Raw genomic sequence first — 14781 nt, forward strand, 5'->3', positions numbered from 1 at the left:
TGTCACACCCAGAATCTGGCCTTCAGAGGTGGACCATTGCCATCATGACTAGTGGCCAACAACAAGCTTTCCCTCCGTGGAATAGCCTTATCGTCCATGACTCACGGCCAGGTTGTCGTTGGCTACTTGCCATGATAGCATCCCCTGCCCCGACTTGCCCTGGGTTGCTTGCCTTCTTCTGGCTAGGGGTGGGGAAACTGTGGCCCTCAATCTATCACCGGACGCACATACCGTATTTTTCGCTCCATAAGACGCACCTAGTTTTTAGAGGAGGAATGCAAGAAAAAAATATTCTTTAAAGGGAGCGCTGAGCAGAGCCTGTATGCATCCCTGGCTCTGCTCAGCGCTCCCTTTCACGAGCCGCGAGGAGCGTGTGTGCGACGCTTGCAGGCTTTTCCCCGAGGAGGGAGAAGCCCCCAAGAGCCGCACACATGCTCCACGCGGCTCTTTAAAGGGAGCGCGGCTCTTGAGGGCTTTTCTGGGAGGTGGGGGAAGGGACTGAGGGGCTGCCCTCTGCCCCTTCCCCCACCTCCCGCAAAAGCCAGGGATAGCCGTGCGAAGCCTCCTCAGGGCAGCGGGATGAAGGCTCCCTGTGCCCTGAAGAGGCTTCGCGCGGCTAAGCCAGAAGCTAGAACAGCGAGAGGGAGCGCTTCCTCTCCCTCTTCTGGCTTCTGGCTTAGCCGCACAGCCTGCATTCTCTCCATAAGACGCGCACACATTTCCCCTTACTTTTTAGGAGGGGGAAAAGTGCATCTTATAGAGCGACAAATACGGTAATCCCTCTCCAAGCTTTCCCCACCTGATGGGTGCTGGAGTCCGCTTGGAGGATACCAGGCTCCCCAGCCCTTTCTCCTGGCAGCTCTGACCTGCTCCCCGCCCTCTCTCAGTCCAGCCTCCGCAGCTCGCCCTGCGCCAACTGGGGCACCAGCAGCAACTGGGGCAGCCGCCGGTCCAGCTGGAACAGCCTTGGGCGGGCTCCCAGCCTGAAGAAGAAGAGTCAGTGCGGGGAGCGCGAGTCCCTGCTCTCGGGAGAAGGAAAAGGCAGCACCGACGATGAGGCGGAGGATGCCAAGCTCAGCGCCGTCAGCCGGCCCCCCTTGCACCGCCGGGCGGAGTCTCTGGACTGCAGAGGCGCCCTGGAGATGCCCGAACTCCTCCATGTCCCCGGGGTGCGCCACCACCCCTTGAACGTCAGCCCTGTGGCGATGCTGCCCGCCGAGTACCAGGACTGCAATGGCAAGATGCTCCACGTGCCCAGCGAGTTCTACCTGCACGTAGATGGGCACAAGGAGGACACGCTCGACTACGATGATGACATGGAGGACGTAAGTCAGAACCGGCGAACAGAAGGCGGGACCTCCTTCCTCACCAGTGGCCCTTAATGTACACGGGGGGGTCTATTTTATTTTATTTTATTATTATTATTATTATTATTATTATTATTATTATTATTATTATTTTACTTACAACCTGGGGTCCCCAAAGGTTGTTGGACTACAAATCCGACCATCCTTGACCACTGGTCCTGCCCACCTAGAGATGATGGGAGTTGTAGTCCAACAACATCTGGGGATGAGAATGGCTGGCTTATTTCATTCGTACCCCAATGGTGCAGCAATAAAACTGCTAGCACATTTGCAAAGCTAATCAGGATCTGGCCTTGCCAATCACCCTCCATGTCTAAACCACTGAGCTTCTTGGGTTTGCCAGTCAGAAGGTTGGTGGTTCGAATCCCTGCGATGGGGTGAGCTCCTGTTGCTCTGTCCCAGCTCCTGCCAACCTAGCAGTTCGAAAGCACACCAGTGTGAGTAGATAAATGGCTACCATTGCAGCAGGAAGGTAAACGACATTTCTGTGTGCTCTGGCTCTCGTCATGGTGTCCCGTTGCACCAGAAGCAGTTTATTCATGCTGGCCACATGACCCAGAAAGTTGTCTGTGGAGAAACACCGGCTCCCTCGGCCTGAAAGCGAGATGAGCACCGCAACCCCATAGTCGCCTTTGACTGGACCTAATTGTCCAGGGATCCTTTACCTTTACCTCCATGTCAAAGTACTGTCACAGCCCACCTGGTATGAAGAGTTGGACCACCCTGATGTAGTCTTTATAGATCTATAGACTTCATTGATCCACAGCCTGGTCTGCTAGATTCAGGACCCACACCAAAACAGCCATGTAGGGTCCAGGCGGGAGGGATGGAGATGGGCCGTTCGACTGGATCAGGTCAACGAAGGGGTCCTTCTGAGCCCTTGGGGCCTTCAGCCAATGCCCAGCTCAGCTGACAGCTGGCGCCCTTTGCTCAAGAAAGTGGGCGTCAAATGTGAAAGATTGGGAAATGCCTTATTTTCTCGTTTCATTTATATCCTGCCTTTCCTCCAAAGAGCTCCAGGCCGCTTAAAGGAATGATATAATAAAAGTCTTGTTTTCCATCCAGAGTTACTGCTACAGGATTCGTAAGGCCCTGGAGCCCTACAAGCCAGAGTGGTGCAAGACTCATGAGGACTGGTCACTCTATTTGTTTTCACCTCAGAATCGGTAAGAGCGCCTCAGCAGGGATGGGAGAATCTCCTCCTCCTCCCCCTGCTCCAAATCCAGATATAACTTATTTACAGTCCACTGACCATAATCAGACACTATCCCCATTAAGTTCATTGAAATTGCCGGACCTAAATTAGTCATCTTCATTAATTTCATTGAGCCTGCCCTAACTACCAATGGCTAACCCCATATAAAAGGTACATAATATGAAACTACATCAGTTCATTAAAAGGCAAATGTCTTCTAAAAGTCTGGTAGTTGTTGTTCTCTTTGACATCTGGTGGGAGAGTGTTCCACAGGGCGGGTGCCACTACCGAGAAGGCCCTCTGTCTGGTTCCCTGTAACCTCACTTCTCGCAGTGAGGGAACCGCCATAAAGCCCTCGGCGCTGGACCTCAGTGTCCAGGTAGAACGATGGGGGTGGAGACGCTCCTTCAGGTATACTGGACCGAGGCCGTTTAGGGCTTTAAAGGTCAGCACCAACACTTTGAATTGTGCTCGGAAACAACAAGAGTGGTAAGCAGTTGTGCTCTCGTCTTCAAGGCTTCGGGCCAACTGCCAGAAGGTCATCGCGCACAAGATGTTTGACCACATCGTTCTCGTCTTCATCTTCCTCAACTGCATCACCATCGCATTGGAGAGGCCGGATATCGACCCTAACAGCACGGTGAGCACCAGAAAGTGCCCCAATTGCTGGGAGATTGGATGCTAAGAACCACTTACTTTGCAGCCTGCAAACTTTAAGCGGAAGGAGGGAGAAGGGAGAAGGGTCATGTGGTTGTCCAAGGCTACAAGTCCCATTATCCCTGACCATTGGGTCATGCTGGCTGGGAACGATGGGAGTTGGAGCCCAACAACAAATGAGCACCATGATCCCCGCCCACTCCTGCATACCCTCTGACATTTATCCAATGAAAATAGGAACGTCCCATTCCATAATGATCATTTTACTATTTATACCCCATGCATCTTACTGCGTTGCCCCAGCCACTCTGGGCAGCTTCCAACATATAGAAAAACATAATAAAACATTATTTTTTAAATTAAAACAACAACTTCCCTATACAAGATTGCTTTCAGACAGCTCTGGAGTCAGATAACTCCATACCCTCCAACATTTCTCCAATGAAAATAGGGGCATCCTAAGGAAAAGTGGAAAGGACGCGGGTGGCTCTGTGGGTTAAACCACAGAGCCTAGGGCTTGCCGATCAGAAGGTCGGCAGTTCGAATCCCCGCGACGGGGTGAGCTCCCGTTGCTCAGTCCCTGCTCCTGCCAACCTAGCACCTCGGTTTTCGAGCATCTCGGAAGCTGAACATTTTGGGACCCAAACGCCAAAAACCCGGAAGTAAATGTTTCCATTTTCAAATGTGCCTTGGAAGTCGAATGGCTTCCGCTGCGTGTTTTTCTATTTTCTCCACTGAACTTGCAGCTAGCCCTTTGAGCCTTGGTTTTTGAACGTTTTGGAAATCGAACGGTCTTCTGGAACAGATTATGTTCGAGAACCGAGGTACCACTGTATATATATCTGCCCCGAGTGTAACCACATGGCATTGTGGATTGAACAGTCTGCCCACTCGCTCATACCTTTTCTCCCTACCTCCATTATTATTATTTTTTACAGGAGCGGGTATTCTTGAGCGTCTCCAACTACATTTTCACTGCCATCTTTGTCGCCGAGATGATGGTCAAGGTAAAGCTGAACCAGAAGGCATGCAGAAAAGAAACTATCAGAGCTTAGTCCTGGTCTTATTTCCGCTATATGCATGTACAGTGAAAGGCAATCTACCCATTACGCAGAATGGGATGGTTGACTGAGGTGGTAGAATTGCAGTGCGCACCACTTTAGCTTATGAAGAGAGATTTCATATTTCTGTTAAATATGCTGCCTTGTGGCAAAGAGGTAAATATCCCTCCCTGCAGGGCATAATCCAGCACAAAGGATCATAGAATTGTAAAGCTGCGAGGGACCACAATGGTCATCTAGTCCAACCCCCTGCATTGGAGGAATATTTTGCCCAATGTGGGGCTCACAACACTAAGATTAAGAATCTCATGCTCTACCAACTGAGCTATTCCAGTCAGGTGAGAGTGATGCTGATGCATGAGGGGGGATTTCAAAAATATGAGCCCACTACAGTCTGAAGTGGCATAGTCCTGAAATCTATTACCTTTGTTAGTAATGGTCATTATGTTGCAATTTTTTTAAAAAAAAAAAGAGGGGTGCTGCTGTTGCTTAGCAACCAAATATAATGACATGATCTTTGATGAGGTAGAACATGGTCCGATTGGCTATGTGGACCTGAGGGAGTTTCCCCTGTGTATATTGAGCTGAATGTCTTCCTGCCCTGTACAAGGCTGAAGCTAAGAAAGAAAGAAAACCCTCTCCATTCCTTCCTCCTCAAATTATACGCTGTTTCGTTCAGTTTTCCTCTGTAAAGTGTTATCAGTTCTTAAGGAAGGAATCTAACATCTTAGTCTACCACTGGGGATTGGTGGTGGGAAGACAATGAGTGGTCAGAGAGGGAGAAGACTGCGAAGATGAGATGTTGGAAGGTCACAGCACTCAGTAAGCGAGGGGAATCTGTGGCAGAGAGAAGTCCAAAATCAGAGGCAGAAGCAGGAGAGGAGGGAGGCCAAGAGATGAGTCTGGATGGCGAAGAGCCACAAGTGTCTCCCCCTCCTGCTGCAACAATCTCCCCTCCCCGCTTGTCTCGCAGAACCAGAAGAGGCATGAAAAGGGCAGAGGAGAGGGTTGGCTTCACACAGGCGCAGTCTCTGATTGCTTGGAGGGAAACCCTGCAGAGGAAGGAACTTAGATGGCGGTGGGGAAGCAGGGACTTTCAGTCTCAGCAACAGATCCATGGGTCAAGACCTACCAGGGATGAGCTGCTGTGCTCATTAGACCTGACACTCCTCCAGGTCTGTGCAGATCCCGTTCTTGCTAATGAAGAGCTTTCTCCAATGTGCACAGTGTGATTTACTGCCAGCCTGCTCCTGTTACCTGGATGGGTTGTGAGGAAGAAGGTAGGCATGCAAGGTCAGGTTGAGGTTAGACTGAGTATGTTATGGCAGTGCCCCATTTGCCCGAAAGGAGTCCCTATCAGAAAGCTTCCGATGTACCAAGATTCTGTACGATGGGAGAATCAGCCAAGCTATTGTTTCGGCTTCTTAAGCCTCACCATCTTCTCTGCCTTCAGGTCGTGGCCCTTGGCTTTTTCTCCGGGGAAAACACCTATCTCCAGAGCAGCTGGAACGTCCTGGACGGAATCCTCGTCTTCGTGTCTATCATCGACATCATCGTTTCCATGGCGTCGGCAGGCGGGGCTAAGATCCTGGGGGTCCTTCGCGTACTTCGGCTGCTGCGTACTTTAAGACCCTTACGGTATTTTCCTTTCCCCTCTGCAGAAGCTCCTGTTAGGGCTACCTGATTTCCCACTCATGATGGGGAGAAGGGGGAAATCAGTGTGTCAAAGGGACCGTTTGTTTCAATCTCAAGCATTGCCCCAGGGAGAAAAGATTAGACACTTCCTCTCCCAGAATTGCGAGCAAATTTAAGAAAACAAGAAGAGTTATCCTGGATAGTCCAGAAGCCCATCTAAATGAACATCCAGGAAGCCTGCTCTCGAGACATGATATCTAGCAACTTTTTGTGTGTGTGGTAGACTGCCTCTGTACATGGAGGCTTGCGAATGGAGTTTGCAGCCCCTTGCCAAGAGTGCCTTTCAATAAGAAGAAAATGGGGAGACCAATCTTGGGACATGTGCATTACACCTAGTGTGGTTTGGGGGGGGTTTCTAAGCCATGTTTCCAGTCTTTGAAAAAAAGACAGTCACGGAACCAAGAAATTACACACACACACACACAAAAATTACCGTGAAAATCCCCGAAACGAGAAGTAATCGTCTATAGAATAACAATAATCTAATCAAAAAATAAACTAGAATTAAACAAAGACTTTACAAGATGCCGGCTACAAAACCTGTTTCACTGAACTAATCAGTTTCCTCAGAAGGAAATAAAGAAATTATAAGATTTTAAGTGATATCACACAAGTTCAAGGACATGGCTGAAAATGCTTCCTCGAGTTTGCAAAAAAGGTATGAAAACCTCAATGACAAGTTTTAAACATAGCCCTATTTAAAAGAATCCAGCAGTAGTGATAAGAAATTGTGGTTTTAAAGTTTCAAACAAACTCAAAAAAACAGGGCAGAAACTCAAAAAAGTTTTAAAGTTTTCACGGTAATGTGTGTGTGTGTGTGTGTGTGTGTGTGTGTGTTTCCAATCTTTAGACACAAGGGGAGCCAACATGGCGCTCTTAGACCAGGGGTCAGCAACGTGCGGCCCATGGGCCGGATCCAGCCCACAAAGACCGTTTTACCGGGCCACGAGCTATCCCCGAACTGAGCCACCTGCTTGGCGAGTCCCCCTTGCGCTGCGCTAAACCGGCGCGGCACAGGGACTCACTGAGCGGTGCCGGAAATTGCATCTGCACACCCGCAGATACTGGAAATCGCTTCTGCACAGGTGCGATTTTCAGCGTCTGGGCATGCACAGAAACGATTTCCGGTGCCACGGACATGCGCAGACACAATTTCCTGCATCGTGCTGCGCCGGTCCGGCCCACGGACAATCTCCATGGGAGTGATCCAGCCCATGGCCGATAAGCCTTGCTGACCCCTGTATTAAACTGTGGCTCCTGGCCAGCCCTGCCAGCATGGCCAGAGGTCAGGGATGATGGGAGTTTGTGTCCAACAGCACCAGATAGACTACTCCTCTTTTGGAGGACCGGAAGCCCATCAAGGCATTGTTTGGGTCCAGACCTGATGGTCAGAGCATCCGCTTTCCATCCAGGTGGTCCCAGGTTCAGGATTTCTAGGTTTGGGCTGGGCATCTGCCCCGCCTGAAACTCTGGAGAGCAGACAAACCGGACTCAGTGGACCCCCAGGTCTGACTTGCTTTAAGGCATCTTCCTGCATCTTTGAGGAAGAGCAGTAGCTCCACGGTGTGTAAGATCTGCTTTCTCAGTCCTGGGCTCCATCCCAGACTCCAGGTAAGGCAGGGGATTGTCCTCTGCCTGAATCCCTGGACAGCTGCTGCCAGTCAGTGTAGACAATATCAGCTCAGTATAAGGCACGTTCCCAAAAGCCAGGTTGGCACATTCTGGGTCATCCATCATTTCCAAACTGTCTTGAGCAAAGCATCGGCACAGCTGTCAAGGAAAAGCACCGTTTATTTCACTAGACTTGTCACGCAGGTTGATTTATGCTTTTGGTTCAACTAGCAGCTTTCCTCTGTGCTTTTGGGGAGGAAAGAGCAGCCAGGCTGGCCTCAGCTCTGGAGCTCCTTTTGTGAAGAAGAAGCTTGCTTGCTTCCTTGTTTATCTTCTAAAGCAGAAAAGGTTCTCCAAAGGGCAACCACCGCGATTGAGGGAATATAGAGACTCCCCTGTTAGTAAAAACTGCAGCGTTTGGGACTTTCTAGCTTAGAGAAAAAGCGAGTTGAGGTAGAAATTTATCAATTTATGGATGGCATGGAGAAAGTGGATGTTGTTGTTTAGTTGTTTAGTCGTGTCCGACTCTTTGTGACCCCATGGACCAGAACACGCCAGGCACTCCTGTCTTCCACTGCCTCCCGCAGTTTGGTCAGACTCATGTTTGTAGCTTCGAGAACACTGTCCCACCATCTCGTCCTTTGTCGTCCCCTTCTCCTTGTGCCCTCCATCTTTCCCAACATCAGGGTCTTTTCCAGGGAGTCTTCTCTTCTCATGAGGTGGCCAAAGTACTGGAGCCTCAGCTTCAGGATCTGTCCTTCCAGTGAGCACTCAGGGCTGATTTCCTTCAGAATGGAGAGGTTTGATCTTCTTGCAGTCCATGGGACTCTCAAGAGTCTCCTCCAGCACCATAATTCAAAAGCATCCATTCTTCGGCGATCAGCCTTCTTTATGGTCCAGCTCTCACTTCCATACATCACTACTGGAGAAAGTGGATAGAGATAAGCTTTCATCCCTCTCGCAAAACACTAGAACTCTTGGACACTAAAAGATTCGGGACAGATTGAAGTTGAGACTTCTCCATGCAGCGCATTGTTAATCTGTGGAACTGGCCCCCTCAGGAGGGCAGCAACGGACACAGACTTCGAAAGAGACTTAGACAAATTCATGAAGAGGGGTATCAATGGCTACTAGCCTCAATGGCTCAGCACTGCCTCTAAACATGGAGGCAGCAATGCTTCTGAGTAACAGTTGCTAAAAACCGCAGGAGGGGAGATAGGTCTTGTGTTCGAATCCTGCATTCAGGTTTCCCTTGGGAATCTGGTTGGTCCCTGTGGGAACAGGATGCTGGACTAAATTGGCCATTGGCCTGATCCCGCAAGCTCTTCTTACATTCTTACTTAGAAGAACAATGGATTTATATTTGAGTATATTTTTTATACCCTGTCGTCTCCCCTGATGGGACAGCTTAGGATTAAAAACAAGAACCACTGAAAACATAGAAAAAAACAACCATTTAAAAAAAACAGTTGAATATTGATAGAATTAAAATTATATATAAAATATATTAAAACCGTACCAATAATTGCAATAGGTATAGGACAGGCTTCCTCAACTTTGGCCCTCCAGATGTGTTCGGTCTACAACTCCCATGATCCCTGGCTAGCAGGACCAGTGGTCAGGGATGATGGGAATTGTAGTCTCAAAACATCTGGATGTGGGAATTGTAGTCTCAAAACATCTGGGGGGGGCGAGATTGTGGAAGCCTGGTATAGGATGTCAAACAGATGAACCAAAGGCCTGGTTAAAAAGGAAGGTTTTTGCCTGGTGCCTAAAGTGTATAATGAAGGCGCCAGACAAACTTCCCTGGGGAGAGCATTCCACAGTAGGGGAGCCACTGCAGAGAAGGCCCCATTCTGGTGTCGCTACCTTCCGGACCTCTCGAGGAGTAGGCACACAAAGGAGGGCCTCAGAAGATGATCTCAGAAGATGAGCCAGTGTGGTGTAGTGGTTAAGAGTGGTGGATTCATAATCTGGTGAACCGGGTTCGTGTCCCCACTCCTCCACATACAGCTGCTGGGTGACCTTGGGCTAGTCACACTTCTTTGAAGTCTCTCAGCCTCACTCACCTCACAGAGTGTTTGTTGTGGGGGAGGAAGGGAAAGGAGAATGTTAGCCGCTTTGAAACTCCTTCGGGTAGTGATAAAGCGGGATATCAGATCCAAACTCCTCCTCCTCCTCCTCCTCCTCCTCCTCCTCTTCTTCTTCTTCTTCTTCTTCTTCAGGGTCCGGGTAAGTTCATATGGAAAGAGGCAGTCTTGAGGTATTGCAGTCCTGAGCCATTTAAGGCTTTATAGGTCAAAAACAACACTTTGAATTGGGCCCGGTAACTAATCGGTAGCCAGTGCAGGATCGGTGTAAAATTCTCAAACTGTCTTGCTTCGGTGAGCAACCAGGCCGCTGAATTCTACACCAGCTGAAGTTTCCAAACCATCTTCAGAGGCAGCCCTATGTATAACCCATGGCAGTAATCTAACCTTGAGGTTAGATTCTCAAGGAAGGAGCGCAGCCAGCACGCTAGATTTAACTGTGCAAATGCAATCCTGCCCACCCCAGAGACCTGAGCAAATGCTCTTCTTTGTGGCTCGATGCACTCATGTTCCTGCAGAGAAACCGGAATCAGGTTCCCCGCCACCCACCCCACCACCCATACAATTAACCTTCCCATGCAAGCAGAAAGGTTGGACATGTTTGGAGCACTGTTTAGCCTCGCACGCTAAACGCCTTCTCCTTGCTTGCGTTTTTCTCAGAGCCGCGCATATCGGGCCAGCAGCCCCGTCATCTAAATGACATGTCAAATTGCAGAACCTCACAGTTGTTCCGGGAGAGGCGGACATGACCCCAGCATGTGGCGTGTCAGCCATGGAGCAGTGGGGGCGAAGGGGGGGGACAGAGATAACAGGTGAGGAGTCACATTGGCTCTGAGCAGGATTTGCATTTGAACCACAGCGGGGGACGCTTCGGGAACTCTGAGCTGACGCTTCCCTCTCGATCCCACCGAGCAGCAATTTAGCATCTTGGCAAGAGCTGCAGTCAGATGACACTTCCAGTGTCTGAAGTGGAGCAAAAGGAAATGTGTGTTTCTAACTATTGAGCCATAAGCCTGGGGACAGAGAAAGATCACTTGCTTGGGGAATTCTTGTCTGCTCTCTGCTTGGGTCTGTGGTTCCACATCAATAATAATAATGTTGTTGTTGTTGAGTCGTTTAGTGGTGTCCGACTCTTCGTGACCCCATGCACAAGAGCACGCCAGGCACTCCTGTCTTCTACTGCCTCCCGCAGCTTGCTCAAACTCATGCTGGTAGCTTCGAGAACACTATCCAACCATCTCGTCCTCTGTCATCCCCTTCTCCTTGTGCCCTCCATCTTTCCCAACATCAGGGTCTTTTCCCAGGGTCTTCTCTTCTCATGAGGTGGCCAAAGTATTGGAGCCTCAGCTTCACGATCTGTCCTTCCAGTGATCACTCAGGGCTGATTTCCTTCAGAATGGAGAGGTTTGATCTTCTTGCAGTCCATGGGACTCTCAAGAGTCTCCTCCAGCACCATAATTCAAAAGCATCAATTCTTCGGCAATCAGCCTTCTTTATGGTCCAGCTCTCACTTCCATACATCACTATTGGGATAATAATAATAATAATAATAATAATAATAATAATAATAATAATAATTTATTTATACCCCACCCATCTGGCTGGGTTTCCCCAGCCACTCTGGGCGGCTTCAGCTGAATATTAAAATACAATAACCTATTAAACATTAAAAGCTTCCCTAAACAGGGCTGCCTTCAGATGTCTTCTAAAAGTCTGATAGTTGTTTCTCTCTTTGACATCTGCTGGAAGGGCGTTCCACAGGGCGGGCACCACTACCGAGAAGGCCCTCTGCCTGGTTCCCTGTAACTTAGCTTCTCACAGTGAGGGAACTGCCAGAAGGCCCTCGGCGCTGGACCTCAGTGTCCAGGCTGAAGGATGTGGGTGGAGACGCTCCTTCAGGTATACTGGACTGAGGCTGTTTAGGGTTTAAAGGTCAGCACCAACACATCAAGACAGGACTGTTCTTTTCCTTATCCTGGTGACACTATACTTTTGAAGCAGTGCCATGCTATGGTTATGGCTTCTGCTAAAGAATCGTTTCATTTACTGAATTTATATACTGCCCTATACCAGAAGGTCTCAGGGCAGTTCACCAAAAAGATCACAGTGTATAAAATCAAAATAAAAGCAATAATCCAGTAACAACACCCCGCCCCTGCCAAGACAAGAGCCACATTTTAAAAGGGTATAGGACAGGCTTCCTCAACTTCGGCCCTCCAGATGTTTTTGGCCTACAACTACCATGATCCCTAGCTAGCAGGACCAGTGGTCAGGGATGATGGGAATTGTAGTCTCAAAACATCTGGAGGGCCAGGTTTGTGGAAGCCTGGTATAGGATGCCAAACAGATGAACCAAAGGCCTGGTTAAAAAGGAAGGTTTTTGCCTGGCGCCTAAAGGTGTATGATGAAGGTGCCAGGAGAACTTCCCTGGGGAGAGCATTCCACAGATGGGGAGCCACTGCAGAGAAGGCCCCGTTCTCGTGTTGCCACCCTCCGGACCTCTCGAGGAGGAGGCACACGAAGGAGGGCCTCAGAAGATGATCTCAGGGTCCGGGTAGGTTCATATGGAAAGAGGCGGTCCTTGAGGTATTGCAGTACTGAATCCTGGGAGCTGTAGTTTGTTAAGGGTGCTGAGGGTTGCTAGGAGACCCCCCTCCCCCTTACAGAACTACAGTTACCTGGGAAAAGGGATCGGTTGCCGGAAATGACTGGCAGAATCCGAGACCTGGGAGAAGAGTTGGTGGAAGAAGACTGGAAGAAATTTAAAGACTATCTGCAGAAACACTGTAAAATTAACGAATGTTAAAATGATGTTGGATTGAAAATAAGTGGCAGCAACAAAGTTAACAAGAGTATGCAAAATTGAACTGAAAATGGATGAAAATATAGAGTTATAATATGTTAAGATATAGAGTTAAGATAAACGAAAGAGGGTAAGGATTTGCTGATTTGATTATTTAAATGGGGATACAAAAAGGGGAGGTGTGAGGAGGCCAAGGAAATAAGATAATGAGTTAGGGTTACAAAAATGGATTTGTTTTTATTCTTCTTTTTCTTATTTTATGTATTTTCTATGTTTCTTTTATTGTATTTCTTTCTTTTTATATGATCTTTCAAATTTATGTTTTTGTAAAACTCCAATAAATATCTTTAAAAAAAAAAAAGGAAAAGGGATTGGTTGCTAAAGCACTCTGGGAATTGTAGCTCAGAGAGCAGAATACTGGCATCTCCTAACAACTCGCAGGACCTTTTTAAAAAACTATGCTTCCCAGGATCCTGTGGGAGAAGCCATGACTGTTGAAAGTGGTATTGTAGTGCTTTAAATGCAGATTTAAGGTGAAGGTGGTGAAAAGGAATGGAAAATTGAAAAAGAATGGAAAATTGCCTTCAATTCACCTGGTTTATCGGGGAAAGGCATAAAGGTCTTAATTTCAGTAGGTGCATGTTTGGGGAGAGAAGGAACCTTTTTTTATATTTCAAAAGATCAGATTCAAAAAGGCTAGCTAGGCTAAACTTTGCGCCGGCAGGAAAAATAGAGAGTCAGGTGGTGAGTTAAAGTTGATTGGCATCTGTCTGTCTTGGGTTCAGCTGTTTGGCATCAATCTGAATTCTTCTCCGGAAACTGAACCACAGTATTTAAGTAAAAGAGGGGCAGGGAGAACCTAACAAACAAACAAAAAACACCAGATGCTACAAATCATAAAATACTATTTCTTCCTATATACATAAAATGTAAGGTTGTCGTCACGCAGCTCCCCTTAGAAGATTTGTAGTGCCTCATCACAATCCTGGATTTCCATGAAGTCACAACAGGGGAAGGAAGCAAAAGAGAAGGCAGGTTTTCAAACGGTGGTTTTGAACAGGCACCCCCAAACTCGGCCCTCCAGATGTTTTGGGACTACAACTCCCATCATCCCTAGCTAACAGGACCAGTGGTCAGGGATGATGGGAACTGTAGTCCCAAAACATCTGGAGGGCCGAGTTTGGGGGTGCCTGGTTTTGAACAACAGCAGAGGTTTGAATAAAGCATGGGTGGAGGGACATAGACAGGGTTGGCAAGCAACGCAAACAAGGGGCAGCAGACCCTAGTAATAAAATACGAGCGTATGAAAAACCTACTGGATGAGGCCAGCGGCCTATTTAGTCCAGCAACTTGTTCTCACAGTGGCCAGCCAGATGCCCCAAAGGGAAATTTGTGAGCAGGATCCGAGCACAAGAGCAATTCTCGCCTCCTGCAGTTTTCAGCAACTGGTCTTCAGAAGCATCAGTGCCTCTGAACATAACCATCATGACTAGTAGCCATTAATTCTCCCATTAATTTGTCTAACCCACTTTTAAAGCCGTCTAGGTTGGTGGCAACCCCACCTCTTGTGGCAGTGAGTTCCACAGTCTAACTGCGTCCTGCATTGAAGAAGTCCTTTCTTTTGTCCGTCCTGACATTCAGCTTCACTGGATGTCTCAGACGGTGGAGAAAGAAAATGTCCTTCAGGTCCCATAGTCATTAGTATATTTTAACCTCCATGAATTTGTCTAAATTTGTGGCATTGTAGGAGATGATATTAATAGACAAGACAGTAAGTTGTTTTTATATGCAATGACGGCAGCAAGAATATTATTGGCACAAAAACGGAAGCAAGAAGAACTACCGACGAAAGAAGAATGGAAGATGAAATTGATGGACTGTGCAGAATTAGATAAATTAACAGGAAGGATTCAAAACCTGCGGGACCAGAGATTCTTAGAAGACTGGAGTGAATATATGAACTATTTGAAAAGTAATAGTAATGAACAGATTACGCTAGTAGGACTGCAAGAAGTTTTGTAAGGAGGACTATTTGAAATATTATAAGAAAGACTATGGGGAGAGTTATTAGTTGATGATAATTAAGAGTAATAGAGAAATTAAGAAATGCAGAATAAGTGATAAAGACGGAAAAGTCAAAAATAAAGACGAAAGTCAAAAATATTTTATAAGATAAGAAGTTATGTTATATGAATGCTGGAAATGATGTGTTAAAAAACTATATCTATATCTATATCTATATCTATATCTATATCTATATCTATATCTATACCTATACCTATATCTATATCTATATCTATAT

The 14781-nt window shown here is 47.6% G+C and overlaps 1 protein-coding gene across 1 annotated transcript in view; it reads left to right on the plus strand.

Annotated features, from left to right (window-relative positions):
* Nucleotides 1–14781, plus strand: part of CACNA1H (calcium voltage-gated channel subunit alpha1 H) — a 365872-nt gene that overhangs the window by 309759 nt on the left and 41332 nt on the right. Inside the window, exons 17-21 of the mRNA XM_083585513.1 lie at nucleotides 888–1325; nucleotides 2433–2533; nucleotides 3079–3202; nucleotides 4158–4226; nucleotides 5734–5918. Coding sequence (XP_083441639.1) covers nucleotides 888–1325; nucleotides 2433–2533; nucleotides 3079–3202; nucleotides 4158–4226; nucleotides 5734–5918 — 917 coding nt within the window. The remainder of the gene's footprint in view (nucleotides 1–887; nucleotides 1326–2432; nucleotides 2534–3078; nucleotides 3203–4157; nucleotides 4227–5733; nucleotides 5919–14781) is intronic.

This window comes from Podarcis filfolensis, assembly GCF_964270895.1.
Source record: "Podarcis filfolensis genome assembly, chromosome: 14".
In the NCBI taxonomy this organism is placed as follows: domain Eukaryota; kingdom Metazoa; phylum Chordata; class Lepidosauria; order Squamata; family Lacertidae; genus Podarcis; species Podarcis filfolensis.